The sequence below is a fragment of the Apodemus sylvaticus genome, chromosome 10 (assembly GCF_947179515.1).
Source record: "Apodemus sylvaticus chromosome 10, mApoSyl1.1, whole genome shotgun sequence".
Classification (NCBI taxonomy): Eukaryota; Metazoa; Chordata; class Mammalia; order Rodentia; family Muridae; genus Apodemus; species Apodemus sylvaticus.
The window spans coordinates 46,845,165-46,860,399 of record NC_067481.1 but is presented as its reverse complement, the minus strand read 5'-3'; the positions used below and the strand labels follow the sequence as shown (position 1 = coordinate 46,860,399).

The 15,235-nt window shown below is 43.2% G+C and overlaps 1 protein-coding gene across 1 annotated transcript; it reads left to right on the top strand.

Annotated features, from left to right (window-relative positions):
- The first annotated feature begins 4,747 nt into the window (after positions 1-4,747).
- On the top strand, positions 4,748-14,801 carry Tmigd1 (transmembrane and immunoglobulin domain containing 1). The gene is made up of 5 exons (XM_052197520.1): positions 4,748-4,919; positions 7,202-7,480; positions 9,062-9,340; positions 13,281-13,384; positions 14,757-14,801. The coding sequence occupies exons 1-5, from the start codon at positions 4,841-4,843 to the stop codon at positions 14,799-14,801; spliced, it is 786 nt and encodes a 261-aa protein (XP_052053480.1). The 5' UTR covers positions 4,748-4,840.
- The last annotated feature ends 434 nt before the right edge of the window (positions 14,802-15,235 follow it).

Here is a 15,235-nt window from a genome sequence, read left to right as displayed (position 1 = left end):
TCTGTTTATTCTGTCTTTTATGTTGCTGGAGATTGCACCCAAAGCCCCACACATAGCAAACACACAGTCTCCCACTGAGCCAAATCTCAATTCTATTTTTTGCTGACTCATTTGAAAGTTGGTTGTAATCTTTATGACACATAACCCCTATATTTAGTTTGAAGGCATCTCTGAGAATTAGGACGTTCTTCCACATCATTTCCTAATATCATCTAATACCTAGGTATAGAAATTACTGTCAGTGCCCTACCCATATCCTCATGGCCTACATAGGAGTTACCCACAGTTCCAGAGAGCAAGCAACTTCCTGTGTGTCTCTACTGGAAGTGCTGGGGAGTCACTGGCGCTCAGCCAAAGATGGAAAGACACTGGCCTGTTGCCTAATTGCTCAAGCTTCTTGCCTTGCACGAACTGACTGTGTATTGCAAAGAACTTATCCCAGGAGCCACGGTAGTAGTAACTTGCTCAATAGCATGCCCTTTGGTAGTTTTCCTCCTTGACCTCTTCCTAAGATGGCTGTTAGATGAACTATTTGCACTCAATGATTTATCTTAAGATCTACTTTGGAGGGACCCAGATCCAAAGGTATCAGTTCTTCTCAAAATTCATTCTTGAAAGTTATTTGTGTCTCTATGTAGATGTGTACGGGAACCTGCGGAGGCCAGAAGAGGGCATCAGATCCCTTGGAGTTGGTGGTCTGGGCAGTGTGATCTGCCTATCATGGATGCTGGAAACCAATCTCTGATCCTCTGCAAGAACAGCAAGCACTCTTAACTGATGAGCCATCTCTCCAGTCCTGCTAAATTCATTTTTAAATGATAGAAGACGTACAGCTCTTGTACCACTGAGACGTAAACCCCAAGCCTGCTTTGGGTAGGAGTATTGCACTTGTTGGCTAACAGGAGCTGCTTTTAATGATAATCCTTACTTGAATAATGCTAGACCGGCCTATCTTCATAACAATAATAATTATGGCTTATGAAGAGCCTACTGTACAGCAGCTTAACATGCTCCATTTCACTTAATCCTCGTAGTGACTCTGTAGGGAGGGTACGGTTATTATTCCTGTTGTGTTCCTGAAGAACCAAAGGCTCCTAGGGGTTAGATAAGTCACACAGACAGAAAGAAATAGATCTCTGGTGTGGTTACTCAATGTATTAAAATATATGGACAGTGCTAAGTGTGGTGGCACACACCTGTAATCCTAACACTTGCGAGTGAAGGCAGGAGGATCAGGAGTAATTACTAGCCTTGGCTACACAGTGAGTTCAAAGCCAGCTTAGGCTATATGAGACCTTGCCTTAAAAAAAAAAAAAACCCAACAAAAAAAACTCAACAAAACACAAAACAAAAATGGAGAAAGTTAGGGGTGGGTATACCTCAGTGGTACAGTGCTTGCTTAGCATATATAAGACTCTGGGTTTGGTCTCCAGCAACAGAAAAAAGTGGGGGTAAAGTATAGATAATCATAAATATTCTTTTTTTTGGTTTTTTGTTTGTTTGTTTATTTGTTTGTTTGTTTTTCGAGACAGGGTTTCTCTGTATAGCCGTGGCTGTCCTGGAACATACTCTGTAGACCAGGCTGGCCTCGAACTCAGAAATCTGCCTGCCTCTGCTTCCCAAGTGCTGGGATTACAGGCATTAGCCACCACTGCCTGGCAATATTCTATTTTTTAATGAATGAAAACCATAGTTCTTGGCACATAAAATGTCCATTAATAACAATACCATAAAACATGTTGGGTGGTGTGTGCATGCAAGACTGTGTGTGCATGCACATGTGCGCCTTCCCATGCCCGTGTGGAAGTCTGAGCACATCTTGTGTGCTAGTCCTCATCTTCTACTTTGATTGACATATCTGGTATGACAAGTGGCCTTTTGGGGATTCTTCCCTTTCCTCCCCCCCATCTCAGCCTCCCATCTCACTGTAGGAGTGCTGGGACTTCAACAACCTCATCAGGGTTTTATGTGGGCCCTGGAGATTGCACACAGTGAATGCTTCACCCGTTGAGTAACTTAAGTATTTTTATGAATAAAATAAGTTTGTTGAAGTATCCTGCTCTGGTTTTCCAATGAAGTGAGAGCCTCAGGGACCTAAAACTACCTCTTGTTGCTTGGCATAGCTTTAGCACTGGGCTCAGGTGACTGGTGGTAAAATTTTTCAATAATTAAGTTATGCAAAATCTTCAGATGTCACCGATTGTGAAAGTCAAGCTTCTCCCCAGACTTGTCCTGACACAGTTGTCAGGCTCAGTCATCTCAGTCGAGAGGGACAGTGTTGGGTGAGATGTGCTATGGATTTTTGCACAAGTCAGGCTTCCCTGGAACAATACACCCATGTTAGTAATATCCGGCCCCGCCTAGTAACCTAGGTACACAGAAAGGCCTAGACCTTGTGAAGATGTGTTTCCCAATTACTGTCTTCTCTACGAATCCAGAAAGAGAAACAGACTTTGAGCCCAATTTACCTCAGTTACTTGACCCTACTGTCATAAAGTGTTCAAATTCAAGTATTATAAAGGATCATGACAGGTACATAATTCAGGGTACCTGGACAGAGGAAGAGCTAGCTGGGGAAGTCAGCTGCTCGGAGCTCAGCAGGTGAGTGGCTAGAGAGGGGACTTTATTTGGAAACTTTGGTGTCTTGGAAAGCAAGAGACCATCAGTTTTTCCCCTTCACAGGGTAGTGTGCAGCCTTACATGCTCCAGATTTTTGTATTGTTTGGGTTTTTTTTTAGTTGTTGTTTGTTTGGTTGGTTGTTTTGTTTTGTTTTTTTGAAACAGGGTTTCTCTGTGTAGCTCTGAAGTTCCTGGCTGGCCTAGTACTTACTCTGTAGACCAGGCTGGCCTCAAATTCACAAAGATCCAACTGCCTCTGCCTCCTGAGTGCTGGGATTGAAGGTGTGCACCACCACGGCCTAGGCACTCTTGAGTTTTCATTCAGGACCTATATTGGACTGTGCTTGAGAAAAGCTACTGTTTTATCATTCTTGGAGGGCTCTCCTTTCTCCATGTATCCTTGTAAGAAAACTCTGTGCATGATCAGGTTCTAAAATCATCATTTTTTCATCATATTTATTAGTGTAGGGGGGAATGGGCATACACATGCCACAGCACACATGTGGAGGTCAGAGGACAACTTTAACAGTGTGTTCTCTCTTATATGGTATCTGGGGATTGAATTCAGGATGTCAGGCTTACAATAGCAAGCACTTTTCCTCTGAGTCATCTCACTGGTCCTGGGGTCCTCACTCTTACAATAGAGTCATAGCAATATTTTGGGCAAGAAAATTTCAATTACAAAATGTTCAGGCTAATAGTAATTGCACCTTATCAAAAGATTAGTCGAGGCCTTCCTGGTAGGAAGCACACTTGGTCCTGTCAGGACAAGCCTAGAGCAAGGGAAGAGTAGAAGAGCCCCAAATTAGTCAGATGTGTATTTCCTGCTTTTAACAGCTAATATTTGTGATAAGGGATAAAATACCAATTTGCTAGGGCAAATGGAAAGGCCAGGGACAAGAAGAGACTAGGAGCATCTTTTGAAGGGAATGAATATTAATTTAGGCAGAAAGGATAGTTGTGAGTATGGCCCGAGGATTCCAGCCTCGGGTTGGAATCCTCACCCTCATTTGCTGGTTTTGTGCAAATGTGCTGGGAAGATTGTATTCTTGTGTCAAGAGGTTGATTGTTACAGAGCTTGGTAGCACACATTTGTAATCCTAGTGCTTAGGACCTGAGCTAGGAGAGTTGTAAGTTGCTAGGGCTATGGAGAAAACAGAAATATGGCTTAGTTGTGATTGAATAAATATAGTGAAGTGTATAACAGTGTCTAGAAGTTATTCCATACATGTTTCTGCTATGTAGTAGTAGTAGTAGTGGTAGTAGTAGTAGTAGTAGTTCTCTTTGCCTGTTTGTCTGTCTACTGTCTGCAGTTCTGAGCATCAAACCCATGACTTTGCACACTTGAGGCACAATAGAGCTATCTGTAAGGATTATAATATATGCATGCTTTCCCAAGACATACCTGGAATATCTTAGGAGGATGAAGCAGGAGTGTGCAGAAGGAAAAAGGAAGGACTTGTTTATTTATTCTTGATAGTCCACATGTGACCAAGGAGAGGGAATATTAAGACAAGAGGCCATGCTGCAGCAAGTAGACACCTTTGAATCTGTAGTAATCTCAAAAACTGTCCATGATGGGCTAGAGAGATGTCTTAGTGTTCAAAAGCACTTGCTGCTATTGCAAATTGTAGAGGATCTGGGTTCAGGTCTCAGCACTGCAATCCTCTGCAGCTAACAACCACATGCTACTCCAATTCCAGGGAATCCAATACTTTGTCCTACCTCCTTGGGTACCAGCCTCACAAGTGGAACACAGGCATATATGCTGGTGAGATGCCCTAACACATAAGATAAACATTTTAAAAGAATTCTCTGATTGGAGAACAGCTTTCCAAATATGACCCAAAAGAGACGCTCAAAAAGGAATGACTTCGCTCAGTTAGGACCACCTGAAATGGAGGATTCATTTGTCTTTCTGTTAAAGTGACAGTTTACACATTTTCCCCCGCTTAGGGAAGTTTTTTTTTCCTCTTTGTAGTCATCTGATATCGATGTCTATATCATTATAGTTTTTTTTATTGCCATAAAAAAGTTAAAGCAAAAATAATTTATTCAGACTTGTTTAATTAAAAACTAGGAGTGTACCGTTACAGCTGGGATGACTCACTTGGGACTTTAAGTGCCTAATTGGAAGAAAGTTCATAAACTATTTGTAGAGCAAAGTACAGAACCAGCTGCATTCTTTACCTCCAGAAGATCCAAGCTGCACTCATTGAAGATGGTGTGGGGGATCATCGGGCCACTGCAAGCATGCCGGCTTCTCTTGGTGCTTTTATTTTTGCCACAGGGGAGGACAAGTAAGTTAGTATTCTTTATGACCACTCTTTAGATTAAAAAATTAATTAAGCAAATTAAAATAATGATCTATGGACATTGGGAACAACCTTAAGTTACAATTTGGAATGGCTACCCCATCCAATGGTTCAGGTTTAAGAGTCAGAAAAAAAAAGTGGGGGGGGGGGATATGGGGGTGGAGACACTTTTATGGCTCTGATTGTATAAGACAGGATGGAGTGTGCTATTCTGGGGTTGTAGTCAGAATTTTCACACTTTTAAATGTATTTCAGTACCAACTTCAAGTGAGATAATCTTCTGTTTATTTAAACATATCACAGGAAAATATTGTCCACATTTTTATCTGTATTCCTGCCTCAAAGTAGCTTCTTTCCTCTCTCAGGTTTTAAAATGCTTATTCATGATAAAACACACACACACACACACACAGACACAAATTAGGCAGAAGACTGGAGGTGTGGCTTGTTAGTAGAGGGAATGCTTAAGTAGCTTAAAGGTTCCAGGTTCAATCTGAAACACCAGGAAGCAAAGCAAGAGGACTGACTGGGTTGTTAGGATGCTCGCTCTGCCAGAATTTGCATTTTTAGCGTGCATTGTAAAAGCTGGGCGTGGCTATGTGTGCTGTGGCCCCAGCACTGGGGAGTGGAGACTGGTGGAGCCTGAGAGCTTACTGGCCAGCAGCGCTAAGATACGAAGCTTCTGGTTCAGTATGAGACTCTGCCTCACAAGGCACAAAGAACAGAGGAAGACCCCTGAAGCCCTCCTCTGGCCCTAGCATGAGTGTGTACGATTGCAGGCACTGCCACACTTACCGTCATATTAAAAGCTATATTAATGCATCTTTTGGAGGATGGCCTAGCCACAGCTGGACCTCTGACTTTTGTTACCTGCTTCTGAACCAGGAAAATAAAAGCTGGAATTCAGGCATTTATTATTAAGCAATGGGGGAAAAAAAACTCACTAAAAATCAGAGCAAACACAAAAACAAAAACATGCAAAACATGGCAGTGAATGCCTCTAATACCAGCACCCAGGAGGCAAAGGCAGGGGGTGCATCTCTGTGACTTTCAGGCTGGCTTAGTCTAACTCCAGGACAACCAGGGCTACCTGAGACCCTGCCTCAAAGAACAAAGAACATCCTGATTATGCACCCCATAAAACTCTGTCTACCTCATGGATCATAGCCATTTAAACGTATTTAAATTTTACTAAGCTGTCCATTTTTAAAACTTGAGAAATATAAGAACAAATTTGTCCATGTTCCTATTATCTAGGGAAAAAAAGTATTTTTAAGTCAGTTTTTGTCCATATACATATTCAATCATGATGCTTGTGATAATTATTAGAGGTGGAATTTATATTCTACCTTTGGATTTACATATTAATATTTTTCAATTTTGCTAAAGTCCTTTTCAAGTCCTTGCTTTCCTGCTCTACCTCCCTCCCTCAAAGCAAGCACATCAAGTTTGGTATCACTCCACTTTTAATCCCATATCTACCAGTTCTAGTCTAGATCAATATTTGATATCTTCCCAAGACTTTTCTTCTTGAACATCCCGTATATTTTTCCATCAGATTATTCTGAGATTATTTTACACGCAGTTGGTTGTCAAGCTTCACTGTACATTTGACCCACCTAGGGTTCAGATACCCCAATGCCTAGGTTACACTCCTGTCAACCAAACAGACGGCCTGGGTGTGAGCCTGGCATCAAGATGTAAAAGAGAGCTGAGTGATTTCATTGTGGAGCAAAATTTGGTGGCCATAATTTTTAGTATTTTTTTCTCAGTTTTGCTAATAATACATTATTATCAGGTGTCATGTTCTCACACCTGAATTCCCAACACCTGGCAATCTAAAGCAGGATTGTCTGCAGTGTGAGAACAACTCACCAAACAAACAAAATGCATTGTGTATTTATCCCCTTGTAGAACCATATAGATCAATAAAATTGTTTTCAATTGTTGAGAGTGTATTCTATTGCCTTGGTATGTAATTCATTTAACCAATCCCCTGTTGATGGATATCTTGGTTAGATATCTGCCTATCTTTTTTTTGTTGTTGTTTTTATTTTGTTTCTTTTGTTTGTTTGTTTTTTGTTTTTTCGAGACAGGGTTTCTCTGTACAGCTCTGGTTGTCCTGGAACTCACTCTGTAGACCAGGCTGGCCTCGAACTCAGAAATCTGCCTGCCTCTGCCTCCCAGAGTGCTGGGATTACAGGCGAGCGCCACCACCGCCCGGTGATATCTGCCTATCTTAATAGTTTTTTTCCCTATATCCTCAGGTTCTGTTTTAACTGTGAATGGGAGAACTGAGAATTATATCCTGGACACTCCACCTGGTGTCCAAGCATCTCTGGAATGTGCTGTCCAAAACCACACCAGGGATGAAGAACTACTCTGGTACAGAGAAGATGGAAGAGTAGATTTGAAAGATGGAAACAAAATCAACACAAGTTCTGTCTGTGTCTCTCCCATCAAGGAAAGTGATGATGGAGTCAGCTTTACCTGCAAGCTACAGCGCGATCAGCAGGTGTCCATTACAGTAGTGCTGAATGTTACTTGTGAGTGAAGGGGAAAGAAATTGCCAATCAATCTTGGATGTCTGCATTTGAAATTCTATGCCTGCCCTCCCACATATGGGCTCACCATATTGCCCAGGCTAACTGCCCACTCTTTAACCATTTTATTAATTTCCTGGGCCTCTGCCAATAAATACAAGGGTCATAGACTAGAACAGAAACATGGCTTGGTCATTTTTTATTCTAGATGTGAGAAGGGCTTGGTGGGTGGTGAGGGCTGGAATTGTTTGGTGAGGATGTATGTGTCTGACTATCCATGGGCTACAGCTGCTCTCGCTGTAATGAGAGACATGACGACTCATTAAGCCTCCAATAGAGGCAAGAGTTACCACAGTTGGATGGCTTCCTGAAGCACGGCATGCTTTGTAAGAGGGCCACTGAGCCAATATAAATATGTGGCCTTGGCAAATGCAGTCAAACAAAATGCCAAGCTTGAGGATATGCATAGCTTTCCAAATCACCACCGCATTTGTAATAGTAATTAGCAGGATATTTGTAATGGTAGTTAGCACGACATTTGTAATGGTAGTTAGCATGTTTGAAATGGTTGTTAGCCCAATAATCTTTGTAATGGTAGTTGGCATGATATTTGTAATAGTAGTTGGCTCAATGTTTGTAATGGTATTAGCATGACAGCGTATTCACTTTTTTACACAGATTATTGCTTCAATTTTCACAGAAAAATATTATTATCCAAGTTTTTGTTTTTTTAGAAGAAACTGAAACTTTAACAGTTAAATAGTCTGAAACTCACAGTAGATGACATATAGGGAGCTAGTGCTAACTCTCATGCCTGTCTTTAGTATTGTGCTGTTTTAGCCAACCCTTGTACAAATTGGATTATTACATGGCTCAGAAAACAAGGACTGTTTTTGAAACAGGATCCTACTATGTTACCCTGACCAGTCTGAAATTTGCTGTGTATACCAGGTTGGTCTAAAACTCATAGAGATCTACCTTCCTCTGCCTCCCAAGGGCTAGGATGAAAGGCATGTGCTACCATCTCAGCTATTATTATATATATTAAGTCCCTCATCATATCCAGTCTCAGGTATATCTTTTTTTAAAAAGGAAAAACATTTTAATTTATTTTATTTTATTATTATATGTATATGAGTGTTTTAGCTGCATGCATATTTGTGCACTGTGTGTGTGTGCCTGGTACCCACGGAAGCCAGAAGAAAGCATCAGATCCTTTATAACTGGAGTTATATATAGTTGTGAGCTGCCATTGAGGTAATGGGAATTGAACTCAGGATCTTTAGAAGAGCAGCTAGTGCTCTTAACTGCTGAGCATCTCCCCATCCCCTTATGGTCTATCTTTACTACCTTTAAAGTTCTATGAAGAGAGGAATTGAATGTTTTTCATTTACTCTCAAGTCCCTAGTTCCTAGCTGTGTACACAGTAAACAGTAGGAATTTATTATTTATTTATTTATTTATTTATTTATTTGTCTAAGGGGTGAATACACCCTGAGAAAGATAGAAGGAAGAGCTTGAATTGCTGACAGTGGACTAACTACTGCCTGTGTCTAACGAATCTTGAATGCTTGTGTTTTACAGTTCCTCCTCTTCTAAGTGGAAATGGCTTCCAAACCGTGGAGGAAGGCAGCGACGTAAGGTTGGTTTGCGACGTGATATCCAACCCTCAAGCGCAAATGATGTGGTATAAAAACAACAGCGCATTGGTTTTAGAGGAAGGCCGTCACCAAATCCAACAGACAAGGGAGTCTTTTCAGTTGACAATCCCCAGAGTCAAGAAATCTGACAATGGGACCTACAGCTGTATTGCTAACTCATCTCTGAAAATGGAGACCATGGACTTCCACCTGTTGGTTAAAGGTAACCCTTTTCAAGTAATTGCTCAGTGTGGGGTCAGAAGACAGGTTCTGTAAATGTGACAACAAATGATGAGGACCGTTAGGATTTATAGGGAAGATTTCCATTGGGAAATTATCCCATCTAAGAGTCTTTTTCTTTAGGAATTCTGTCTGAGTCAGGCTTGGTGCTGCAAGTCTTTAATCTCAGCAATGCAGAAGGCTAGGAAGATTGTGAGTTCAAGTCCTGTCTGGGTAACTTAGTGAGACCATGTCTCAGAAAAACAAGCAAACATTAAGAAGAGCTGGAGGCTGGGGCTGGGGCTCTATGGAGAGAGGGTGTTTTGTATGCAGGAGGTCTTGTGTTTGATCCTGGGCACTGCAAAGGGCTGGGATAACTCAGTGGTAGAGTATCTGCTTTTAAAAGGAAAAAAAAATATATATATATATATATATTTCCCTAAGCTAAGTATGGTGGACCCACACTTTTAATCTCAGCACTTGAGAGGTAGAGGCAGGCTGATCTCTGTGAATTCAAGGCCAGCCTGGTCTACAAGCAAACTCTAGGCCAGTTAGTTTTACACAGTGAGACCTTGTTTTCAGAAGAGAGAGATTAGAAGAATCGTGTCTACTCCAGATAGACCACTAGTTTTGAGCAAAGATCTTGTACCAATACAGAAAGCAATTCTGGTTTAGCTTTTTTGGGGGAAGAGAGTTACAAATTTCCTCCAGCACTGATGTATGCAGGAACTGTCTGTGAGTTCACAGCCTTAACAGAAGAGAATTCAGAAATGGATGAGAGAAAAACATTTAGATTTTTTTAACAAAAGAAAAAGAAGAAGAAGAAGAAGAAGAAGAAGAAGAAGAAGAAGAAGAAGAAGAAGAAGAAGAGCTCTGCAGTCAGTCCTACCTAATTCTTGTATCCTGTCCTCTAACCGCAGAGTGGGTGGGGAAGAAGGCTGATCAGAGCCTTCTCCCTTGGCATTATGCGCTGTCCACTCAAGTTTATCATTCTGTGATAAAGAGAACCAGGGAGGTTTGGAGTGTTCTCCTTAGATTTCTTTTCCTTTCTAAAGATGTCTTCGGTTTGCGCTGTGTGTATGAGGGTTTGCCTGAATATATGTATGAGCACCCTATGCATGCATCTCCTTGGATTTCTTGCTCAAAGAGGAGATTGGAATGTTTGATGCCTCAGAGGCACACCACTCCTTCGTGCACTCTTGGTCTTGGGCACGTACTCAGGGAGCAGCCAGACAAACTGAGGCCCCTGCATCTGGCTGGACCGTCACTCACGTCACTCACGTCACTCACGTCACTCACGATACTCACTCATTGCCATTCTTGCCGTTTCCCAGGAAACAAACCAACCTCCTGCCTGCTTGTCTGGACTGCTGCCACCAGAGCAAGGCCTTATTTCCTCCTCACACCAAGGAGCCTAGGTTACAAACAGGGTGACTGGTGGGGAGGGAGAGTGGCTGTTGGTTGACTGCCCTGTCACTGTGGTTACTGAGCTGTTCATTAACTTGTCCTACAGAGCAATGACAGTATGCCTTGGGGCTTGAAAAAGCAAAAATTAAAACCTAAAAAACAAAGCAAAAAAAAAAAAAAACAAAAACAAAACAAAAAACCACCACCAACAACAAAAGAACCCGCAATGGAAGAAACACCACCTCAAAGCTTGTAGCTTTTAAAAACCTTCTCCAGAGCCTTTATAAAAACCCGGTGGGGTAAACCTCGTGTGGTGCCATCTTAATTAGCAATGGGACCGTACTTGGAGACTGGTTGACTATAGCATCTCTCTTGGTTAGGAAAGAAAAAAAAGCATAATTGCTCTATAAGCACATTATCTTTAAAAAAAAATCACACAGCTTGTGTGGCAATCAGCAAATTGCCTTTTAGGTGGGCAGAAACTTGTTTGGGATGGAGTTCTGCCAAACTAGCCTGCTTTCTTATTTCTTTTTTGCTTTGTTTCTTCCCAGGCTGTCAGCAGCTTGCCTTTAGAGCGCACGCGGTCTGCCGCTGGCACTCAGCGGCCCTTGATGCCAAATCTTCCACAGGCTCTCCCGGGGGTAGTTTCTAAAAGGCTTCCAAACGCTGCAAATGACGGGAAGCGCCTGGCCAGCATAAGATTCAGCCCACGTGTTAGAAATTTTTTTATCATAATGGTCTGGGGGAGGGGACACCGAGTCTGGTCACAGATAGGAACACCAAGGGAAGGAATGCAGAAGGTTACACGTGTCTCCCAGCAGGAATGTGGAATGCAAAGTGTGCCAGTAGGTCAGTACGTTTTATTTCAGCTTGATTTGTAGAAGGAAAGCTGTCCTGTGGCTTTCTGACTTCCAGTTTGGTAAAAGATATTCCGATCTGTGGCTGCAATCTGATTCTCCTCCTAATCATCTAGCCTTTGTTTCCTCTCGGTTCTGATAAATTTCCTTGGTGTTTAAGTAGAGAGGTCTCCGGCAAGGTAATGACCTCAGTAAATCCCAGAGTTGGTTAATACAAAGCCAGGGCTCTCTAAGAAGGCTCACAGGCACACCTCTATGATATGGTTGGTGCCACTCACACCTTCATGAGAATAATTTGGGGGAGGGGGTAACAGCTAAGAGTGGGCAGGAGTGAAGGATACTTTGGAGCTGGGGGTGTAGCTCAGTGGTAGAATTTCTGCTTGGTATGTGCTACGCCCTGGATTCTATTCCTAGTACTCCCACGCACAAAAACCTAAGGGATGTTTAATTTATTTACATACCCCGCCCACCCCAGTTATCCTGAGCAGGAACCAAAAGAAATAAACAGAAGAAAGGATTTTTAGAAGACAGTTGGTTGGGCCAGCAAAATGGCTCAGTGGATATTTGTTGCTAAGCCTGACAACCTGAATTCTACCCTCGATTCCCATGTGGTAGAAGGAATTCCCTCTGACTTCCACATGTGTCCTGTGGCATGTGAACACCACACACACCAACACACAAATAAATACATGTAAGGCAAACAAACAAACTTGTGTTGTAAACATCAGGGTACAGGCTTCATCTCCAAGCCAGCGCGGTGGCTGCAGTTCCCCTCACTGTCCTGGTGGAACTCTTTGCCAAGGTTGGGAAGACTGCAGTCCTGCTTCCTTATGGTGCAGCCACTCTCTAAAGCAGCGCTTCCACCTGTGGGTCATGACCCCAACACGTGTCAATATTAAGATTCATAATGGTAACACAATTACAGTCTCGAAGTAGCAACAAAATAACCGTGACTGAGGATACTGTGACTGAGGAACTCTATTAAAGGGTCACAGCATTAAAAGGTTGAGAACCAATGCTCTAAGTGTCTTACAGACTACTGTCAGCGCTGCTCCTTGGGCCTGCTCATGTCCCCCATCTTCCTTAGTCTGGGGAGCCCTTTCCACCATTGTCTTCTTACTCTCCCATCCCTCTTCCCTCTCTTTCCACTTCTGAGATTCCTCCTAAAAACTTTTGTGCTTTTGAGAAGGCATTGGCTTTGGTTTGCTTCTGTTCTCTGTGTGGTAAGAAAGAGGGAGAGGAGGGGGAAGAGAAGCAAACAAACAAGCTAGCTCTGGGCTGGTACGAGCCTTTAGAATGTCTGATTTCTGTGAGGTTGAGGCCAGCCTGGTCTACAGGGTGAGTTCTAAGACAGCTAGGGCTGCACAGGAGAAACCCCGTCTGGGGTGGGGATGGGGTAGGAAAAATATAGTAAAGAAAGCACAAAATGGCCTGAGCAGTCACTCTGGGTGAGGTACTCAAGTTTCAGAAACTCCTTTCACAGAGGAATGGGTTCAAAATCTGCACCCACCATTTATTAACTCTGTGATTCTGGATAAGTATCTAACCTGTCAAAGACCCCCGTTATGTCTGGAGGAGTTCATGAAAAGGGTGATATGTGCAAAGTGCACATGCATGGTTCATATCAGAAACACAGCAATGAGAGGTTGGCTGCTCTCCCCACATTTGCTTTCCCAACAGACAAAGTTCCTGTGGTGCCGATAGAGCCGATCATTGCTGCTTGTGTCGTGGGCTTCCTGACGCTGGCTTTCGCGGTGTTTTCTAGGAGGCAAAGACTCATGAAGGTACCTAAGTTTCTGAGCACCTGGGGCGAAGTCATCTAAGAGGCTGGGGCTCTGCTCAGTCAGTGGTGGACTGCATGCCTCGTACATGCAAGGCTCTAGCAGTCACGCTGTGCGTAGCTTTACAAAGAAGAGAGGTGCACTCAGGCAGCGCCGGAGTGGAACCACGGGAGCTTTAGAGTTGGGTTCTCTTCCTTCTAAGTCTCTCCTGCCAGGTGAGACAGGGCACACTTGTCTTCCCGGTGCTGAGAACACAGAAGCAAGAAGGTCTTGAGTTTAAGTCCAACCAGAGCTGCATAGTCGGATCTTGTTTAAAAAAACAAAAAACAAACAAAAAAAAAAATCCCTCCAATCAATAACTTTCCCTTTTATCGTTGCTATGGCACCCTTGGTGCAATAAATAAACACAGGGAGGAACAGACGGCTGCAGGCTCTGCTCTTGGATACAGCCACATGCTTCACTGCTGTCAGCGGGAGTTTGAGCTGTCCAATGGTTGACATCATTGTTTACTGTGTTTCAGAATATGTGCATGCTTAGGCTAATGGCTCACATTTGACTCTGTGAGATCACTTGAGCCAAAGAGGGCACACATGGCAGAAAAATCTCTAAAGAGAGCCAGAATGCCCTAGGCTGAACTCATCAGCTAGAGACTGTGCTCTCTATGCAACAGTAACTAGATCTAATTCTGGGCAACAGGGTTACCCAAGAAGAATTTTGCCTCACCCTCTAGTCCAGTCCAAAAGAAAGAAAGAAAGAAAGAAAGAAAGAAAGAAAGAAAGAAAGAAAGAAAGAAAGAAAGAAAGAAAGAAAGAAAGGGAGGGAGGGAGGAGAGGGGAGAGACACAGAGAGAGGAGGGGGAGAGAGAGAGAGAAAGAGAGAGAGGGGGGAGAGGAGAGGAGAGGAGAAGAGAGGAGGGGAGAGGAGAGGAGAGGAGAGGAGAAGAGAGGAGAGGAGAGGAGAGAGATGGGAAAGGGGAAAAGAAAAGAACAAACTGGACAGAGATTGTTTAGTAGGTAAGGGCACCTGAATTCTCTGGAGGTCATATAAGGAAAAAAATGGACACTTGCAAGTTGTATTCTGCCCTTTACACATGTACTAAGACATGACAGTTCTCCACCATGTACACACACACACACACACACTGATTTTAAATATATATGACCTGTGAGTTCTAGAAACAATCTGATTAAGACAAATCTTCTCAAAGTTCAATAAAACATCTATCCACATGATCAAAGAAAAGAGAGCTGAGCCCACCCAGATGGCCGCACTGTAGCTCCGGCCACAGCAGCCAACACCACGCTGAAGCATTCACGTTCACTCCTGACCTTAGGGAAAGGAGGTAAACTCATGTACTCTGTGCTTGCCTTTTAGCTCTGTGTGAAAAAGAATGACCAGAATTCAGAAACAGCTCTGTAAGTGCTCTGGCAGAGGTAGTAGTGGGGGTGGGAGTGGGGGTGGGGGGCTGTTCTATAAGGATGAGCCACAGAGAATCCCATCCCAGGCAATCCCCTGCAGAGATGGGAGGTACTGGAAGGTGAGGGGTTCGGAGGAGAACACAGAGTGGAGAAAAACCTGCCTCCACTTTAGAGGAAGTGTCAGGAAGTTTGCTCAGAGCAGGGAAAACCTCGGGGCTTTCTGGCTATTCTCTGAGCAGGTTTGGCCAGAGCTTGCACAACTGCATTGCCACACAAGCAGCTGAGGGAGCTTGTCCTGGTTGGAGCCAAGGCCTCACTATCTTCCCACAGCTCGCTCCCCATCCTCTATGAAGCTTCCTCTGTGGAAGTGGGAGGTTGCCAGAGATAGAGCAGAGGCCTGCGGCTAGAGAGGACAGATTTTGTGTTGAATTTCTT

What these genes read in the sequence shown, in the direction of transcription:
- Tmigd1 (XM_052197520.1), top strand. Translation starts at nt 4,841, where the DNA reads ATGGTGTGGGGGATCATCGGGCCACTGCAAGCATGCCGGCTTCTCTTG. An exon ending in AGTAGTGCTGAATGTTACTT is followed by an intron (nt 7,481 to 9,061) that starts GTGAGTGAAGGG and finishes TGTGTTTTACAG; the next exon opens with TTCCTCCTCTTCTAAGTGGA. An exon ending in CTTCCACCTGTTGGTTAAAG is followed by an intron (nt 9,341 to 13,280) that starts GTAACCCTTTTC and finishes CTTTCCCAACAG; the next exon opens with ACAAAGTTCCTGTGGTGCCG.